This window comes from Trachurus japonicus, chromosome 9, assembly GCF_045865225.1.
Source record: "Trachurus japonicus isolate A0001 chromosome 9, Traja_1.0".
In the NCBI taxonomy this organism is placed as follows: Eukaryota; Metazoa; Chordata; class Actinopteri; order Carangiformes; family Carangidae; genus Trachurus; species Trachurus japonicus.
The window spans coordinates 23,889,656-23,910,966 of record NC_140915.1 but is presented as its reverse complement, the minus strand read 5'-3'; the positions used below and the strand labels follow the sequence as shown (position 1 = coordinate 23,910,966).

Sequence of the window (21,311 nt, the reverse complement as noted above, 5' to 3'; positions counted from 1 at the left end):
CAAAATGGATCTTTTGTCATCGATCGTCATATTTGCACTGACACAACTCCCAGTCAACATTTAGTTGACTTGTAATGTTTAGAGTTTGAACAGAGCAGGGAAGCTTTCCGTCTTTTCCTCTGCTTTTGGTGTTCATGCGTGGCAGCGTTACAGCGCCACACAGGCTGGGCATAATGTACAACAGTGTTTTGAGTAAATTTGAGTGAATCCGTGTGTATGCAGATATTTCTTGAAATGAACTTTTTTAAAAACGAACAAGAAAAAGATCGTTTGTGTCCGTGTGGACAGAACACAGTTAAGAAGACAATGGAGGTGGCTTAGTGACAATCTTGCAAATGTCCTTGAGTGGCCCAGCCAGAGCCAGAGTTTGAGAGACTGCCTTTTTCCCCCGTGAGAAAAGTGCTCGGTAGACAACTCCTTGTGATGGGCATGGTCGTGTCTTAGAAAAGCAGTCAAATGAAAAATCATGAAAAATCTATATTTTCCATTGTAGCTATGTAGCTCAGAGAGGAGCCATGTTCCTCAAACACAAGTTTACAGAGAGCCTGTGTCTGTCACTAGAGATGTTTATTCCCTTAAATGAATCTAATATGTGGCAGATTAACTTGATCCAAAACAGAGGTACCAGAATGTGTTTCAGACTTTGTTGTGCCACGAAGAGAAAGAAATTGTATTGCACCAAAAGAAAAAAAAGCCACATTGCCTACTATGGCCTTGAGGAATATATGAAAAAAAAAATTTTTTCATTATAATTTCCAGTAATGTCTATTTCACCAAGATTAATAAAAGCTTGTGAAGCATCTTTTTGTCAACCGATTTATTTTTAGTGAACCAGCGCTCCCAACTTCAGTGTGACCCAAGGTAAACCCTCACTCGTGTCTGCCAGTGCTTGTCTCACCACAGCACCAGGTCATGAAACGCTGGCTGCATTATTAATGAAGCCTAAACCTCACACCACTCGGAACTTCATCAAAATACAAAATACAAAGGACAAATTGCTTCCAAGCTCATAGTGTAGCGATTTTCACAAGAATCCTCTCATTATGTGTGTGTATGGCAAGGCAAGACAGTTTGAGGAAATGTCTCATGCCTGGCGCGAGGAAATCTTGTACTCTTGGTAAAGTTTTTGTCATTTGTATCTGACACAAAGTTTACTTGTTGTTGTCTGGCTGTTTGATGGAGTGGGCCATTTTGTCCAACAGAGTGGGACTGGATTTTGGAGAAAACAAGACAAAACTCCACACATCCATTACAGCTGAACTTAAAATAGCCCATTTATGTCAGTTTTTGGAGATTCGGGGTTTGATCCAGCAGCAGTGGCTTTGTGTGTGAGTTTTGAACAGTGGATTCAAGCGCATGTAAGTCTGTTTGTATCTGTGCATGCACATGAATGCATGCTGACTGCTGAGGAATGATAATGATGTATCAGTGTGATTATATAAAGGAGTGAAATGGGAAGAACAGAAAATGTGGAGACAAGAAGAAGAGATAAGACGGTGCCTGTCACCTTCTGTTTTGCACTTATCTTGTTGTCCTCTAGTTCATTGTTAGTTTTAAATTCTCTTCCCTCTCTCTACTTTTTTCAGTCCAGTCAGCAGTTTTTTTTTGTTTCGTCTGCTGTTCTTACCTGTCATCCCTTTTCTTTTCTCTTCCTTGGACTCGCTCTCCCACTTCCTCCCCTCACTGTTGCATTCACCGTGCTCGTCTGTACTCTGTCTTTGGTTCTCTCACTCTCTCTCGGGGCTGACACTGTGCCATGGTGGTGGAAGGTTTGTGTCCTGATGCCAGCTGGCCGAGAGTCTGAGATTTTAGAAGACTAGATCAGAGGAGAGAGGTTAAATGAGAGAAAGGGGGGAAAAGGGGCTATTACAACAGAAGAGAGCGAAGAGCTGGAGAGAGAAAGGAAGAGGGAAAAGATGGATTAGAGAAACCAACTAAAAGAAAAGCAGAGTGGAGAGGAATGGAGCTGTCAGTGTTTTCCCTTTCGTCGCTATCCTTTCAGTGTAATCTGCAGTCCTGTCTGTGGGTTCGGGATCAACATTATGGCGAGCTTGGCACCTTCATAGTCTGGCATACTGCTAATGATGTTTTGCAATCAGGTTTTGTAATAATGACAGCCGTGTGTGTTTGTGTGTGAGTGAGTCAGATGGGTGTAGCGGTGCCATGAAAGGCGCACCCTGCCATCCACAGTACTCATTGGCACGCAAGTTACCATGGTGATGCAGCACAGCACAGATTACTGCTTTATGGCATCCGCCTAAGTGCAGTGTCACTCGCCACTTAGGTCAAAGACCTGAGCAATTTCTCCAGGCCGGTGACGGAGCATGTGTCTTCCCATTGATCACTGCACGTCTCTAACTTTATTATTGATGGAAGTACAAAATGTTTATCCACTTATTGGGTTTATTATTGATAAACCCAATTTTAAACAAGAAATAACAGGAAAAAATGTTTATACTGTTTGTTTAGGTATTGAATTTCTGTAACAGTTGCTTCTTCAATGTACTTTTGAAGTCACATCCCTGTAAATCAATTTGAGACGGACAAAAAAAAGAAATAACCTGTGGCATATAGAAACTTGGTTGATGTATCTGAACTCGTGCTCAGCTTGCACCTTGCACAGCGCTGCTGACGTACGATCGTGACTCATTCATACTGGGAGTACCAAGAGAGTTTGAACAGCCGCAGACATTTTTTTTTTGTAGTGCTGCACTGTTATTAGTTTTTTTTGTGCGACAAGAGTTCAAGCATAGTCGGTCTGCTTTGTTTGAAATCTATTTCCAGCCAGTTCAAGTTTACTGTAAACAACAATTAGGAGTACAGTGGTTATTTCTCCCTTTTATAATGCCCTTTTGAAGCCCGTGCAGAGATTAGTAGAGAGAAACAACTGCTGAACTCCTCGGCGGCTGTCTGTCTGTGACGTTCTGTTGTGGGAGCATGGTGTTTCCAGTCGGTTTCGCTTAGCGAGACTCTTGTTTACTTGAAGCCATTTATCCACACATGTGCAGGAAAACTGAGAGCCAGGTGTGGTCTGCAGCTGAATCCTCTCTGGGATACTCTGATGTGATATTTTATGAGTTGCAGGCTTGCCACATAAGGAAAATATTTTACCACATAGTAAAACTACTCGAGTTAGCTCAAATCTAATTATTAAACTGTTAAAACATTCAAAGTCTGCTCAGTATTTGTCCGCTATTATAGCTCGTACAATTTTCTTATCGCCCAACTGCCTTTGAAGCTCAATGTGTCCATGAGCATGTGTGGAAAACAAGGACACTCAAAGCATCAAGGAGCCGACACAGATGGAGCTTATCCACCTGTCAGGACCTTGGGGGTAATATGGATACGCACAGGTATTATGAGACTCCATATTGTCTCGAGTACAAATTTCCATAAAACCAGGATGCTTTTTAGTGATATTTCACCATAGACTCTGGATTCTGTTTTTTGCCTTAAATTTGTTTAACAGATGAACCATTAAGAGTTGACGCCCTGAGATGAGCACCTACAGCTGGCCAGCACAGCACCCCGGGGCTCAAACCGTCTGTGAAAAGATGCGTGACTGTGAGCTGTGTTTGGGCTGAATTGCACTAAAGAGAGCAGAGGAACTGGCTTCTTGTGTCAGTCCAAAGGTCGTTATGGGTGTTCTGCTACACTAGCCTTTGACCTTTAAAAAAAAAACAAACTCTCAGTTCGTTTGCCTGCAACTCAAACGGCGTCTCAAAAGCAGCAGTGAAAGTGGATCAATTTGTTCCCATTTGTTCTATTGAAGTGAACTCTTCCCCAGTTTTCCCTGGTTACTGACCCAGCCAGCAAGAGCCACCTGCAAACCCTTACACAGAGAGCAAATGAGACAGACTGAGTGAGAGAGAGAGAGAGAGAGGGAGGGAGGGGGAGGAGGAAGGGGGTTGGAGTGGGAATGAGAGAGAAAGACAGGCAATCTCAGAGAAATGGGCATCTGCGAAAGAGAGGGGGCAGACGAGGGAGCGAGAGGAGTAACGTAAAAGAAGGGCAAAGGAGAGGGAGTTGAGGTATGAGAAGAAAGAAAAGGGAAAGTGACAGAAAGGTGCAGGTGCTAGCAGATCATTCCTCTGCCCCACAAAGCTGGAGTTAAAGAAGAGAGCAGATCCAATCATCATGCCCGAGACGAGAGCCTGCCAGCGTATTGGCACTGAAACGACTGCAGTGATACATGAGCAAGTTTTAGGGGCAATAATAGAGGGCAATATCGTCTTTGTTTGGGTAGGGATTGGCAAACGTGAGACAATGGATGCGGATGACTGCAGGCCGTTATCAGTGAGTGATTTTTAGCAAGGACAACAAAGGATGGCATTGCTCTTGATAGGCTCTGCAAAACACTTCAAAACCATTTGTCTCCCTCGGGTCGTCCTACAAATAGAGGACAAACGTGTTTAAAAAAGAATGTAAATCCAAGTAAAGAAACGCAAACCCACCTGTGTATGCAGTAGCAGCGCGAAGATAAAAGATACAGAACCACTTCAAAGGTAAAAAGAAATGTCTCTTTTAGTCTTAATAGTGGCAGAGATGAAACCCATTACACAGGACACTGAACAATGAAATGCACTGTAACCTTTGTGTGGTTCTGGATGATACACCCTTCCTTAGTGAGCAAATACTTTAAGTATATTATAGTGAGACAGAGTTCCCTGTATAATCATGGACTAAGTTGGAAATACTCTTCGTAGCCAGAAAAATCAATATCGGTAAATGATCAGCCCTCCAGAGAGTGAAGTCAGAGTTGTTTATGTATATTAACTCCAGCAAAGGCTTTTTCAACAATCCTCACATTCCCTCTGAAACCTCTGGACTTACTTTTCATTTTTCTGTGCCTTCATACTTGTGTCGACACTGTCGGTCACAGTTCTCTGGAATAATTCAAATAATTTGGTTCGGAAATAAAATAATGTGTCTCGTGTCATGCTTCGTAAAAAGAAAATGTGCAGTTGCGAGGACGAGTAGGTGTGAAAATGATGACATTGATCATGCGTACAGCATCGACTGCTGCACACCTACTGCATCTATGTAGCTGCTGATGAAGACTTTAAGACTTTAAACAGCTAAAAATATGATTCACATCAAGTCACTAAACGGCAACATACGAAGACGCAATACTTTGTACTTCTGTCTCCTCAGCTGCCACCTCAGCGGGAAGGTTAGATGTCTTAATCTGCTACAGAGCAGCACCAAGTCGAGGTGAATTCAATGTCTCAATTCATTCAAAGACACTTAAGGAGGGTGAGCACACGCCTGCAAGTGCACGCATGAAACTTAAGGTTTTTTGGTTGATGTCCTTGTTCATTTGGACCCTGACAGAGACATCCCATTTGACCTCCACACTAATTTCATGTGTAAAGTCTGTGCCCTCTCTCGTCAGTCTGCAGAAGAATTAAGGGCGGCTAGAGAGGATTGGTTGCGACGTGAGAGGCACTGATGCGTTTATTGTCAGATCTCTCTGGAATTACCAAGTTACGGACCAGAGTGGTTAAGAGTGACTCTGCTGATCAAAGATTGCGGTTGTTGCCGTGCTAATGTATGCAAATTGTGATAATACACCAGTGGTTTTGTGCAGACACTTTCACGCACCATTCCTGATGACAGTGGTGTTTTGGGGCTAATGGTGTGTGTAAAGGGTTGCTTTGAAGCTGATGGTCCTGACAAAACTTGGAGTGAAATGAGCTGAGACCTCGGCAGACGGAGGAGCATCAGGACTAAAACGGAACATCTCGCTGTTTTTTTCTCCTCTTTATCTCGTTCACTCTGCCCCGGTTTGCCGTTTGTCAGTTCTTTGCTGCCATATCTCGCTCCCTTTCAAACGGGGAGGTCTACACACTTGAGTTATTAAATCACGTCAGCTACAGAATTTCGTCTCTCCCTTCTTCATGATCTATATGGAGCTACATACTTGAGATATTAAATCAGTGTTATTTATAAAAATCAATTATCCTCCCTTCACTTGCTGTCTTTCAGCCTCTCTTGCTATTTGTTTTCACTTCCCTCCTCTTCCAGCTCTGTCTTTTTTTTTTATCGACTCCCCTGGGACTCGTTCTCTTCAGCTCTTTATCGCCTCTCCTTCTCTCGTCTTATCTTGTCTCGTTGCCTCGCTCTCCAACTCTCTGGAGAGCGAGGCAGATTGTTTCAGTGCATGAGACCAGATAATCACTCTGGAGTCATTATGTCAGCTTTTCTATTCTATTCTTTTTTTTCTCTCCTCTCCTTTCCTCTGTCTGCTGAAACGGTATTGATGTGAAAACATACTTGGACTTTGCAGTTGGACATTGTTCGCTAAAGCCTCAGATTTCTGACAAACTGTGCAACAAAACAAAACACTTTATTTTATTGATAATCTTTTATGAGTGGAATTTCTTTGTCTGTACATCCTGTGTACAGCTAGACACCTTATTTTCACAGTAGATTGTGCAGTGATCAGCAAACACTTTGAAAATCTTCTACGAATAAGCAAAAGCTCCACAACATTTCATCTTTTGCTATTCACAAAGTATACAGATAAAATCCTGTTGTAGTCTTTGTAAAGTGTCACACAACGGTGTGCAAACTTTACTGTATTGTGCCCACTAATATATTTCTTTGAGTTGCCGTCATTGCTGGTACATGTAAACTTCTCATGGAGTCTCTTCAGACAGATGAGGTCTGCAGGACTTCAGCTAGACTAAACACAAGATTTCAGGGTTTTAAAAAGAGTTGACCAGGGCCAAGCATGTGGGTCCAGCCATCTTGTTCAGATCCAACAATGCTGATTTTGAAATCGGAAAATTCCGTCTGAAAGTGGAGCGAGATTCCTGCCAAGGAATGCCTTGTGCCTTGAAGCAAGCCCATAACATTTGAGAGATTGATGTTACCTGAGAGACATTTATGTCTTTGGTGCATATGTGAGTGTGTGCGTGCGTAAAATAATGTCCATTTGACAGACAAGGAGAAGTGAACTGATGGAGAGAGGAAAAAGAACTCAGTCTACAGCAAAGCTCTTGAAGTCCAACACAATGTGTCATGTCTAGAAGGCTAAAAGGACAACACCTGATATAAAGCACTGTTACCGTTAGTAACAGATGATTCATAAGGTGCACGGTGGTCACCTTGCACAGATTATTACTGCAAATATGTAATCTAGGCTCACCTATAACAAAATGCAACTCTTTTATGCTGCTTTGTAATGTTCTACGTGTCTTGGTTGATTAAGCATAACAGTACACTAGCCATATCTGTTGCCTGAAGATAGTGTGTGCCTTTTGAGTTTGTGTTTATTGTTTGTTTATTTATTAGGATCCCCATTAGCCAATACTTCATTATATGAGCAATGGCTTTTCTTCCTGGGGTCCAGCACATACTATTACAGAGAGTAAAAACATACAGAGTAAAAACAAACTGATGTGTTGACATCACATAAGGCAAAGAAGAGAAAATGTAATCTCTGTATCTTTGCTTTTTTTTAAAATTGAAGATGCTACAGATGCTGTTAAAGCTTTTTCCAGCCTAATATGTTTTTCCGAAAAATATTTTTGCAATTTAATTCAACCACTTATTTGATCCCTCCTCAGATTCTGCCATCCCCTGTCTATGTGTGTGTGTTTCAGGTGGAGTGGATACAGCAGCAGGTGGTGAAGAGGAGGATCAAGAGGGATTATAAGCCATCCCCGCCTCTTTCTCTGTCAAGCCCCGCCCACAGCAGCCTGGCCCAGAACAACATATTCTATAATGACGCCAAGTGGAGCAGTATGTGGTACATTGTGAGTAGTACACAAACTCCCTCTTCCTGTTTGTGTTTCCAGTGACAAAACTTTCAAGGAAAATGTAGCTTGTTACAGTGTAAAGGAGTCGATGCTGAGTCCAGAGGGTTGTGTGCTGTTATTTGCACACATTTATCCAGTTTGTGGGTTAAAGGTCAGGTGAGGCCATGGTCCTGATTACTGCAGGTTTAGTGCAACTGAGGGATTTATGTGTGTTTTAATAAACAAAGGAGCAAAAAAGCCTAAACATTTCCCCACCCTCCCCTCTTGAGAAGAGACAATTTAGGGTCAAGGTGAGATATTCTGTTTGTATTGGTCTCACAATTGTCCACATAGATAAAAATAGTTGTTTGTGTATTCCTGTATTTTGAAATCGTTTCCCGGAGATTGACACACGCACACACACGCACACACACACACACGCACACACACACACACACACACACACACACACACACACACACACACACACACACACACACACACACACACACACACACACACACACACACACACGCACACACAGCTTTCCTATTCATCCTGCAGAGATTTGAGGGCTTATCACCAGTGTTTGCAAACACCCTGAGATCATTGCTCCTTTAGTTATGTATTTGTGTGTGTGTGTGTGTGTGTGTGTGTGTGTGTGAGTGTGTGCTAGAGTGTGAGTGTGTGTGTGGCTGAGAGTCCTCACCTCTGTCAATTGTTAACTTACTACAGATAAATCTTAATACTTTGACCAGAGGTTTTTAACTTTTTTCCCCCCAGGACAGAACTCTTTGAACTTGGTAACTTCTGCACATGCTCCCAGGTTTAAAAAGAAAATGCTTCTGAGGCTCATTTCTAGTTAAGCTACCTGAGATAGCCTGTGGCTGAATTTAAAATCAATATGGAGACAGAAGCACAGACTTGCCCTTATTTTAAAATAAAGTAACATGATCTACTATCAGTGATTTTAATACTGAAATCACATTGCTGTAGCTACAAATTGTATTACTCACATTTTATTGCTTTATGAGAAGTCGGTGTCCATAGTAAAAAATTGATAAGAAATACAGTGAGTGAATTGATTAACTTTAGGGTGTTATGTCCCCAAATGTCACATTGCCATTCAAGCAAATAACGGGTTATGGCACACGCACTGTCCTTGAACACAACCATAAATGATGCTGGAATACCGTTATTAAACCTAATCAGGCATGTGATAACACAACAGACACGGGACAACAAGAACATCATTGTTCTGTGGTTTAGGGTAACGTTTACAATGAAGTGCTCATGGACCTGAGAAGAGAAACTTGCTGAGTCAGGACAGGAATGGGTGTTAAAACCTTTCTTCCCACTGTTCTGATCTTATTTTCGCCTTTGCTTATTTTGACGCATTTAACAATTTATCATTTTGCATGAGCACGGACTCTTTATTTGAATAGTGAAATAGGACATAATGTCTTCAGGTCAAAGTAATTTCTTTCAGTGATAACAATGTTATAGTGATCAAAACCATCTGAATTGTACGTAGACCTCTTCAAATAGTCTTGACTTAAACTTGTTTGAACTTGTTTACGGGACATTGTGCCTCTGTATGAGAAGCGGTGATGTTTTTTTCTTGCTCAAAGTTAAGTGGAAAAATGTCATCATGTGGGTACCACTCCTAAACCCTTAAGTACATCTACGTGACCCTGGTGGATTTGTCTCACAGTTTTTTCCGTCTCCTTTATCACCTTCTCCCTCCATCTCTGCAGCACTGTAACGATGACGTCCATAACTGCCAGTCGGACATGAACATCATGGGGGCGTGGAAGAGAGGCTACACGGGGAAAGACGTCGTGGTGACCATACTAGACGACGGAATCGAGAGGAACCACCCAGACCTCTCGCAGAACTACGTGAGTGTGTATGTATGCGCGTGTAGGGCGGCTATGAATAGCTGTGTGTGAGTGTGTGTGTGTGTTTGTGTTATTGTCATCATTGCTGATTAATATACTTGTCATTTGATTCATTCAATTCATGGTGAGATGGAGAAATTGGCCACAGACACGGTGGTCTCATTAATAATCACTTGTTTGACCAACTACCCAAAATCCCTCAAAATATAGCTAGAATATAAGTAATGTAATATAAATAACTTGTACATATCTGTGTGCGCCTGTCACATGCATGACAAGATAACAGTGGTGTGATTACACATATATAAACATTGAGAGAAGGTACTCTGTAAGGTATAAATTCATACAACCATAGGTAGTTGATCAGCTAATCCTGTGTCACTCTTTTACACTTTGAGGGGAAGCTTCCTTAAGTGTGTGGGTGTGCAGGTATGTTGTGAGCACATGTTTATTTTTCTGTGGCTAGCTACATACTTTATTTGCATGCCGAGGTACGTCTGCCTCCGACCAAGGCTAGATAGTTAGAGTAAGTTCTTGGCCTGAGGCAGCAGGTAAGGCTATCAATCAACTGTGCAGATAAAACGATTCACACCCTGTTTGGCAGTGCCTGCGCTGCTGTTATTAGCTACTCTTAATGCCTGGATTTGTTTATGCCGAAGGGTGAGCAGTGTGGCAGATTGAGTTAGCTCTGATTGCATTCGATTTACAAAACTGTTGTGAGTGATGCTAATGTGACCAGTTTGATTGGGTTAGAGAAGCTTCTTGGCGTCGTACAAGTCTATTACGCACACACACACACACACACACACACACACACACACACACACACGGTTGGTGTTGGACCTGCTTTTTTATAATGAATTTTCTTGTTTACCTGATGCTTCCCCTGATCATTTTGGTGTTTGATGTACTTGTTTTGACCTCCTTGTCTCTTCCAGGACCCTCAAGCAAGCTTTGATGTCAACGGCAATGACATGGATCCCATGCCTCGCTATGATGCAACCAACGAAAACAAGTAGGTTTTTTTTATTTTATGGTTTACATTGGGGATCAGGTTAAAACTTATAAATGTTAGTGTTTAGGTGTTTTTCTGATTGATTGATTTCTAGCAGAAGCACTGGGCCTCAACATGTTTGTATTTGCTCAGTTCTGACCTTGTTGTGGGTGCCATGAGTTACATCAGTGCATTTAATTGTGACATTTGTGGGTGGGTTGTGGGTTTTCTGTGTGAAGGAATTGGTGTGTATATATATACATATGTGTGTGTGTGTGTGTGTGTTTGTGTGTTTGTGTTTGCACGCGTGTGTAAGAGGGGAAAAAAAGTAGACAAGCGAGTCCAAGCAGAGTCTTGTGCCAGTTTGGCTTAGTGAGTGATTTTGGTGTGTGTTTGGCTGCAGCAGCCCGAGTGCCTTGGCAGCGGCTCAGTCCCTGCTGGTCATGCATTGTCTTAAAGAGACACGAGGCTTACAGATGCAGCTTAATGAGCTGGGTGGCTTGTAATGCTGAACAGAACAGAACTGTGATTTGCTTTCATATTTACTACGTTTAACACCAAATTCTCCTGTGACATTCATAAGCTGGAGCTCATACCATTTTAATGACAACATGGGGGTATACTGTATGTGTCTCAGCAGAGCTGAATCAATGTGAAAGGTTTGCGTGAGGTGGGGGGACAAGTTAAAACTGGTCATCATGCCCGAAAGGTGAGAGTGAGATTTCTATGGAATAATGCTGACTGGAGCTACATCCTGGCAGACGGCAGATTGTTGTCAAACTTTGTGTTGTATAGCAACAAGAATAACATAGTGCTTGTGGATTTAAATCTACTGTTGTCCGTGTATACAACTGGCTCGAACAGCTACTCTGTGAATTTGAGGAGGGAAATAAAGCAATCATGTCATCACTGCACCGACCTCCCATACAGTTCCCTGTAATGACACATTTGGATGAATCAGCATCTACTGCCTTTTCAGTGAAGTTAAAGGGACAACATGACAGATGAAATTGAAAAAAGCAGTGTTTGAGTCAGATGTCCAATTGCTAAATGAAAGTCAAAAGTGAGAAGTATTTCTCTATCTCTGTGTGTGTGTGTGTGTGTGTGTGTGTGTGTGTGTGATGAACCTTAAATCAATGTTCTCTATAACCTTCCCTTTACTACCACTTACATGAAGTGACTCAAACAAAACGGACATTATTGTTATCTATCTCCATATAGATAGGCACTTAAAACTATCATATTAAAACTTGTGGAGGAAATACAGATTCTTTCAAAAGTCGAACTTCTAGACACACACTGAAAACCACATTTTAAGAGAAGGTTTAATTTCTCAATGCATTTGCACGATGAAACTTGGTTTTGTGGCTCTGCAGACCAGCAGTGACAACAATACAAACAAGATCCAAAATAAGTACAAATAAACATAAATCTATGAAAACTTTCACAAAGAATAAACGCCTATTTGACAGCCAGTTGAAGCAGGGATAAAATAAGCAGTACCATAAGACAAATCGGATGTAGGTATACCATAGAGACTTGTATGTGAGTTTAAGTGACCGTTAGTTTCAGCAAGTTGAAAAGTCTGTGTTTGCATTCGATCAATTATGGTGTGTGAGAACGTATTGCTCCCACTGGCTACATTATCATCTATTGCACAAACGTTATATGGCTCTGGCTGAAACACAAAGGGATCCTTGATGGCTGCGATACAGACGTATAGAAAATGGAAAATACAGACAAACACAAAGAGCGGAAAGACGGCCGGACAGACAATTTTATGGATTAGTGGAGTGAACTGAACTGAGTGAAGGCCGTTGAAGCATTTTAAAGGAGGGAGACAGCAGTTTGGCTCATTAACTGTGATAAAGGGGCCTATCATGGTTTTGCAGCCATAATATGTTATACACAGTTTCATTCATGTTAGCCTTTCTGTAAACCTGTGAGGTCACTGACTCCATAAAGGATGAAAGGAAGGTTTCCACATTGAGACATAATGTGTCTATATATCCAGTATTTAAATTAGATGTGAATTTAGTGGAAATGGATGAGAGGGATGGTGGTTTTTGATTGATGTTGCCAAGCATGGGGGCTTCCATGTAGACCCCAGCTAAGTGAAGCCTCCACAGCTTTTTCAAACCTTTGATCGTGCTGTTAAATAAATGTTGACCAGAAATCATCAGGTTACTGTGAAATTGATTTTTCACTGTCTGAGTGCTTCCCTGGACTTAAAAACTTCCCTGTGTCTTCCCCGGGGGTTTAGATAGCTAGATGCTGGGTTACCATGGCAGCGGTCAGAGCTGTTTCCGGGGGGTGTTGGGATGCAGATGTTCTCTGCAGGAGGTGCGCGTGCGTCTGAGTGTGTTTGAAAGTGGTGTTTTTGTGGAGGAGGAGGAAGAGGGCGCAAACATACTTATGTTTGTTTACGCTGGTCGCTGACCCGGGCCGATTGTCACCACCGCAGTTACTGGTGGAATGTTACCCTGTTGTGTGTGTGTGTGTGTGTGTGTGTGTGTGTGTGTGTGGTGCAAGTAGTCTCATGTACGTATCATTGATCCTGGGCACCGTTTCAGCCATCATTGTTTTTGTGTGTTAACATTTGTGTGTCCCTGGGGAGCACAGTGCACCTATCCAGACAGGAAACCCCCCCCCCTAAAAACTGTAGAAAGTGTTTGTGCTTGCGACATTTGTGACACTCGAAGCCTTGAAACTGTTTTGCTTAGGATTATTTTAACAGGAATGTAGACATCTGTAAAGATGTGTGTTTACGTGTCCTTGTTTTCCACTTCAAGTTATCTGGGAGCTTGTGTGCTCTGCTGCCTGTGTGTACATTTGCCTGTGTTAACCTTGTCCATGACATGCTCTCACCCAGGTTGTGTGTGTGTGTGTTTGTGTTTGGATCTGTGTAATAAGCTGTTGATTCCCATTTCTTTTCCTCAGGCATGGGACACGGTGTGCGGGCGAAGTTGCTGCAGCCGCAAACAACTCCCACTGCATTGTGGGAATTGCCTACAATGCTAGAATAGGAGGTGAGTGACTGGCTATAATGGTCAGTGGGCTGTTGAGTTAACTGGTGTCACAACAGTGGTTCTCAACTTGATTTGTTAGGCCTGTGCGCCTTCACACATGATTCTATTTCTGAAATGGACCAATCGCAGGTCACGTATTTCAGCCAAGAGGATCAGGTTGTTTTAATGGAGAGCTATGAGGAATACAAAAAAGTGATCACAGCCAAAAGCCATACTGTTGCCCCAAATATGGCAATCTATCAACAGTCCTTGACATGTTTCAGTTTACTCAGCAGGGCTACATTATGGCTTGTGTTATAAGTACGTGCACATCAGTGTATCAGGCTTGACAATCACTAATGCCTGACGTCTTAAAAGATGCTGAGAACTACCATGGTACCTGGTGTTAACGCTTATTTCAACCCTAACTCAAACAAACCCTGTTCATTGGTTGATCACAACAATGTTGTGTTTAACATCGTCACATGTGATAGTAGCTTTACTTATACAGATCTCATCCTTACTTGAGAGTAGACAATCCAGACTGTGTTATAGACTGTATATTAAAAAGAAATAACACATTTTTTGTGAACCCTAAATCCTAAATACTTCCTTAAATCGTTCCCAATCAATCACCTGATTAATGATTTAATTTTTTTGTTTTTTGTTTTTAATTGTGGTAATTGCGACAAGAAATCAAGCAGCTTTCAAACTGTAGCTGCTGATGAAACTTTTACAAACTTTTAGACATGCACTAAGTCAACTTGTTTTTTTTAACGCATGTATTACCTCTGTGTTGTTGACCAGGTGTGCGAATGCTGGATGGAGATGTAACAGACATGGTGGAGGCGAAGTCCCTGAGCCTCCAGCCGCAGCACATCGACATCTACAGTGCCAGTTGGGGACCTGATGATGATGGAAAGACGGTGGATGGACCAGCGTCTCTGGCCAGGCAGGCTTTCGAGAATGGCATCCGCATGGTGAGCACATGCACACGTTGCAACTACACACACGCATTTACATACAGATACATGCACCAACAAAAAGTGCTTTACTGTTCAGCCAGGACTTTGACATTGGTATTCATATGGTTGGACAAGGTATAAACACACACAAACACACAGGCAAAGCAGATGTGTGTGTTTCATGCTTATATACTCATAACCTAAACCCCTCTGTGTCCGTCGTTACCTGTGAAAGTCCTCCAGACATTACAGATACCCCCCCCCCCACACCCACACACACACACACACACCCGGTCTATTAGCATATATTTATTTACATATTCATAGCTTATTTTGCATAATGACAAGCTGGCGCTGTGTTGTTGGCCGAGTGGAGTGGAAAAGCTATAACAGAGGTTAACAGGGGTGAAGTCATTTACTGGTCACAACACACACACACACACACACACACACACACACACACACACACACACACACACACACACACACACACACACACTCATCTAAACATTCACAAAGTTATTCACAAAGTTTGCTACAACTGGTTTCCTGCCATTTGGTTAAGCAGATGTAGACCTTGAAGGAGGGGAGAGCGAGGGCTTCTGAGGGAGTCAGTGGTGGTGGTATGGCCTGCTACAAAAAAGAGGACAGGGGAAAGAGAGAAAAGAAGGGACTGACAGGTTGGTAGAGTGAGTAGAAGAGAGTCCCCACTGCTCCTGACAGGGCTGGCCTTTTAAGATGACAGAGGTGAGGGGGATATCTGTCCAGCTGGTACGAGCTGGGCATGTGTATGTGCTTGCAGATCCTCCTCACGCTCCTCTGTGTGTGTGTGAGTGTTTGTGAAGCTGAGTGGGGATGGCATGCTTGTGAGTGTAACATGTACCTATGTGACACTCTGAAGAGACAGTTTATCACAAAGAGCCGAGGTGTTAGAGACACCACTGACAGCTGTGGCGAAGGTTGCACTCTGGCTTGTGTTGCCGTGTGTGTGAAATAGTCAGACAGGATTTTTCTTATGCGTTTCTCATGTTTCCCATGTTTCCCTTGTGTTTCGCAATATATGAAAGGAGATAAATGATGTGTCTTTAAGGCAGAAGTAAGCGGAATGTTTGTGTTAATATAAGTCTTAAATAGTTATATCTTCCGACAGCAATCAATCAGTACGTTTACATGACACTTGAAAAAAACGAATTATTGCCTTAATCCGACTATAACTGGACAACTGAAGTGCATGTAGAGAGAGAGAGAGGAAGCCTGTCCTATTCTCAGCGTGAATCCGGCCCAGACTGGCGCGTCTGGTCGGGAACTGCAGTTGAGAATTTATTATTAAGCTTACTAAGTTGTTTATATTCAGTTTTTTACGAGGTGACAGAAAAGTCAACAGGACTGCGGGGCGTATTAACCCGCTGAAACAACAGGTGACGGCGCACAAGGGGGCGGGCCCCGTCAGTTATTCGATTTTCTCAGTTGCATGTATATTGAGACAAGGACAGAAGTCCGACTTGACGCCAAAATAGAATTTTGAGCATAGCTCGATTAAGCTCTGCATGTAAACGTACTGACTTATATAGAGTGTTTGGTCTGAAACACGGGTCTGTCAGTCACTCTGCTCTGCTGTAAGCCGAGGAGAAAACTTTCCTTGTATCCTACAACCTTTATCCAAAGAGGAGAGAGAACGGCATAAAGGGGCGGTCCTCTCTGTGTGTGCAGCCAAGGGATGCGCGTGAATGTGGTGACGTAGGGACGAGGACCAATAGATCCATGACGAGGGCGGGGACTGCTAACTCCATCAGCTGACAAGAAGTTAGCCAAAACGACTGGATCGCTTACTTCTGCTTTAAATTTCTTATGTACATTTACAGGTTGTCAATAACAGTCACATCCATCATAATATTTCTTTAAACTCTATTTTAGATGTAATTCTTCTCTAATGTTTGTGTTCTGGTAAGATTCACTTTACTTTTTAAAGTATAATAGAGAAAATATTCACATTTAAGTGGAGAAGATCAGTGAATGTTTGGCATTTTGCCAGATGAATGACCAACACTGAATCAATCACTTTGATGTAGATTAATACTCTGACAGTTGATAAATTCATTAATCCCACTCTCTCCTTTGTGACTCCACTCACTCTGTCCTCCTTTTTCTTTATGTCCTTTCTTTTGCTAACTGCTCTTCAAAGCACTCTCCATCACTCTCATCTGTCAACGTTTGCTCCTCTCTGATCCTTCTCTCACTCAGAGGGGCTCCACTTGCTTATCGCTGCCTGACAGAGGCCCCCTTTTGAAGAACTGCAAACTATCTTTTATTCCCGTATATCTGTGTGTGTGTGTGTGTGTGTGTGTGTGTGTGCGCGTGCATGCGCGTGCGCTTGCATGTGTGTCAGTCAACTTGTCAGATATATTTTTTGCTGACTCCTGGCTGAACTTTGCCTTCCTAACTCGGTCGATCATCACCAGCACAGTGACTCCCCCTGTCTCTGCAGGGCTCAGGTTTTAGATCATTTTCAGCTTTTGCCAATTCTTGAAATACAACGTCAAACGGCATTTGGACTTGTATGTGTCCAATGAAAGTTAATTGAGACTTAATACTGTATTAACTGTCTTTATTCACACGTTGAGTCATGAAAACTCACTCTGAGCTGGCCGCAGCCTCACCATTAGCGAGAGCTTCCAAATACATCTGGAGTGAAACTTTCTTTTAGTACTGCGTAACCTCTTCTGGAAACCCTAGATTTGAATATTAAACAGCTGCCTGGCTGCACATGTAATGAGACTAAGTTATAACAAACATCCATATGTGTGCACTGTCTAGCCAAACCTTGATGAAATGCAAGACATGCACATGAAAAGTTTGCAAAAGCTCTTTAAAGTCTTATTTGCTCTTAAAAGTACACCAAATATGTTTGCTTCATGTATGTTGTTTAAAATATTTCTTTGTTGTTTTTATTTGTCATACTTGTGGCTTCTTTTCATGAATTTGCGCAATTAGGTTAAGTCTAAAGCTGACTGTGTGTGGTCCTTTTTCATGTTTTTCTTTCATTCTTCAAATATTGATGATACAATAGCGCTTTTAAAAAAATGAAGTCATAAAAAGACTGCACAAAACACCACCACTGATATTTATAGAGCTGATACAGAATAGTGAAACAAAAGGGAGCATAGTAAACAGAGAATACCAACTACCAAAGATGCAACAAAATTAAAATGTGGAATGAATTAAGCACCAAGAATCAATGATTGCTGCTTATTATGTAAGCATTGTAAGTGTTACAGTGTTAAAAATACATTTTGCCCATGTAACTCTTTAATCCTAGAGGAGTAACATCAGTAAAGTTGCCTCTAGTTGCATAAATATGACTCCCATGCTGTAATATCTCCCGTGAGAATAAATAGTTTGTGAACTTACTAGTTGAAAGTGACTTCATTTGAATTCTCCCTACTGTAAAAAAGCCTCTGAAAATACACTGGATGTGTTCCAGGAAAAAGTTTGGATAGATTTTGGATTGTCTGCACATGCAGCCTTTTTGGATATATTTTTTTAAACTGGCTTACTACTAATTAATAAGAAAGTATTTATTTGGTTGCAGAAATAGACCAAGCCTGATGTCACATAGTAAATGAACTTCTCCGTTTTTTGTAGTGATGTCAGGAGGAGCAGAAATTCACCTCACACAGTCCAACAAGGCAAAAAAAAAAAAAAAAAAAAACCTCAATAACTCAGCATGGCACTCAGCAATGGGCAACGGTTCAAAGGAAAAACCTCCACTATATTTTGGCCAGTTAAAACATTATGATTACTAGACTTGGATCAAATCGTATCAGATCCGATGCCAGGACTTACACTGTCTGGCTGCCTACTGATTTTTTTTTTTTTTTGGAACATTTTTTGTTGCTGCTATTGATCTTTCATTCTTGGGGCACTGGATGCAGAACCTCATGGTAGTGTCCATCAGGCTCACTGTCTAATTTCCTCTACAACCTAAAACAAATCTTTCAGCTCTTAATGTATCCTCTCTGCTTCTTGTCATGTCAGGGGAGGAAAGGCCGTGGCTCCATCTTTGTGTGGGCTTCAGGCAACGGTGGGCGCAGCAGAGACCACTGCTCCTGTGACGGCTACACCAACTCCATCTACACCATCTCCATCTCCAGCACAGCGGAGAGCGGGAGGAAGCCCTGGTACCTGGAGGAATGCTCGTCCACGCTGACCACCACCTACAGCAGCGGAGAGAACTACGACCGAAAGATTGTAAGGACTGGTGTGTGTGTGTGTGTGTGTGTGGGTATGTCAGTATTCTAATCCCATAATTCTGGCCTAATTTTATGGCAGAAATGGAGGGCTTTTTGTGTTCCTCATTGTCTCTGCAAATCCAAGTTGATCCTAACCGAATTCTGGACAAGATTTTTAATTCATCGTTCATTTACACTGGAACATCTTCCTCGTTTTGAGTTGGAACTTGAACTTTCCATAAAGAATATACAATTGCATTCAAGAATACTGCATGATGATACAACATGCCATTAACTGCCATTAACTAAATGTGCATGCACTTGTGGGCCCAGTTTTGTGACCTGGATCGACCCACTGCGATGGACAGTGACAGTTGGCCGCTGTCGGCTAGCTTGTCTGGCAGTATTTTGCTACATTCCTTGTACCGTTGCTACAGACAGAGACACACACACACACACACACACACACACACACACACACACACACACACACACACACACACACACACGTGCATTCTTTGTGGTTTCTGTCTGACTTTGTACACACAGCAGAACGTCACACATCTGAAAGTAAGTCTAATATATTGGAGGACATACTGTCCTGTCTACTCGAATGCTATTGGACTACTTTCACTTCTTACTGAACCATTTCAGATTCTTTGTATGTAGGCTGTGTGTGTATGTGTGTGTGTGTGTGTGTCTTCAGGTAGTCCCTCAAACCCTTCAGCCCTGGAAAGGTCCTTTGATGAGGGCTCAGACTGGAACTTAGTTAAGCTTCTGTTGGCTGACGAACTGTCAAGCTGTTTGACTAGTTGGCCGTCTAAAGTCCATACAATCAAAGCAAACATACAGCCCTTTAAAAATACCCTTTACTACCTCTTACTGCCTCTCACCCTTCGTCCTTTGTTTCTCCTTGTCCATTGATTCCTCGGGAGAAAAGGAGTTTTGGGGAAACTGGTGGTTTTTGCACTAGTGTGTGAGTGTCTGTGTGTGTTGTTATCTCTAACGAGGCAGTGTATCAAAGCTGGAATGTGAGCTTCAGGTGTGTCTAAATCCTTCCTGATCCCCATGACTTCAATCTCTCTTTGTCTGTTTCTCTCTCTCCCTCTTCTCCTGCCATCATCATTACATTCTGCTCCTCCTCTCCCTCCACTTCCTCTGTTACGCTCTTCTCTTCTCCTTCATCCATTTACTTATGGCTTCCTTATTTATGAAACCTCTCCCTTTTCATCTTTGACTTTGACTCCTGTCCTGTGTCATTCCCTCCTCTTTCCTCTTACGTCTCACTTATTTCTTTCTTATTTTGTCTTCATCCCTCTTTCATCCCATTCTGACTTTCTCATCTTCTCCTCTGTCTGCAGATCACAACAGACCTGAGACATCGGTGTACAGACAGTCACACGGGGACATCGGCCTCGGCTCCTATGGCTGCTGCCATTGTTGCTCTGGCCCTGGAGGCGAAGTAAGATCCATTTAACCTCATCGCTAGACTTCATCTTCTTGCCTCTCGCTCACCTTTTAATGCTGTCTTGTCCTCTGGCTCCATTGATCTATATAAGGGGAACACGTGAAGCTTCTTCCACAAATGCATCATTGTCATGTTAGTGGTGGAGATGCATTTAACTACTTGGAAAAGCTCTTTGATTTAATCGGTTAATCCCATCCCAGGTGCGTGCAGAGACACGTTGATGGTGTACAGAGGTGCATCAGGTTTCAGGGTGTGTCTGAGCTATAGGGTACGGTAGCTGGAGTATACAGTACATAAACACTCACGCAAGACACATACCCGCATATCAAGCACGGCTGGGGCAAGAGCAGTGTGGTGTAAATATACATCTGGATGAAGGACGTGACAGAGAACATAATGATTAACGCAACGCAATGTAATGTTCGTTTTTTTTTTTTTAATGTTTATTATTTCATTTGGTCGATTAAAAAAAGAAGAGACTGACAAAATGCATAGATTGGTCAGGCTGAAGCAATAGCTTATTGAGTCTACCCTTTGTACATAAGTTTTCCATTTACATAGTGAAAATAAAGAGTATTAAAGGGAAGGCAAGGCAATTTTATTTGTATAGCCCGTTTTTACAAACAGTTTGTCTCAAAGGGCGTAAAGACAAGCAACCAACTAACAGCAAAACATAGTGAAAATAAAGAGCATTAAAATAAAAGCAAACAAAAGACGAACAAACAATGGTAAGGCAAGGGAATTTTATTTGTATAGCCCGTTTTTACAAACAGTTTGTCTCAAAGGGCTTCGATGTAAATAATGTAAATGTAATACATTATGCACCTGCTTCCTCTCAGTTCAGTGTTTCAGAACTTAAATACAATTAACCTGCCTCTGTGTAGTGATAAAGTCAATTATTGCTTTGTATCTGCTGCAGCTTAGTACCGGCAGCAGAGATGCCTTGTGTTAAACGTCTTGGATCTCCTGTTGGTCCTAACAAAGCAGGTTTGACTGTGTTT

The 21,311-nt window shown here is 42.1% G+C and overlaps 1 protein-coding gene across 2 annotated transcripts in view; it reads left to right on the top strand.

The window, feature by feature from the left end:
* Nucleotides 1-21,311, top strand: part of pcsk5b (proprotein convertase subtilisin/kexin type 5b) — a 72,686-nt gene that overhangs the window by 6,828 nt on the left and 44,547 nt on the right. For both annotated transcript variants that reach the window (XM_085786656.1, XM_085786657.1), the window contains exons 3-9: nt 7,611-7,763; nt 9,503-9,646; nt 10,585-10,661; nt 13,581-13,669; nt 14,456-14,628; nt 18,649-18,861; nt 20,204-20,304. In XM_085786656.1, coding sequence (XP_085642782.1) covers nt 7,611-7,763; nt 9,503-9,646; nt 10,585-10,661; nt 13,581-13,669; nt 14,456-14,628; nt 18,649-18,861; nt 20,204-20,304 — 950 coding nt within the window. The remainder of the gene's footprint in view (nt 1-7,610; nt 7,764-9,502; nt 9,647-10,584; nt 10,662-13,580; nt 13,670-14,455; nt 14,629-18,648; nt 18,862-20,203; nt 20,305-21,311) is intronic.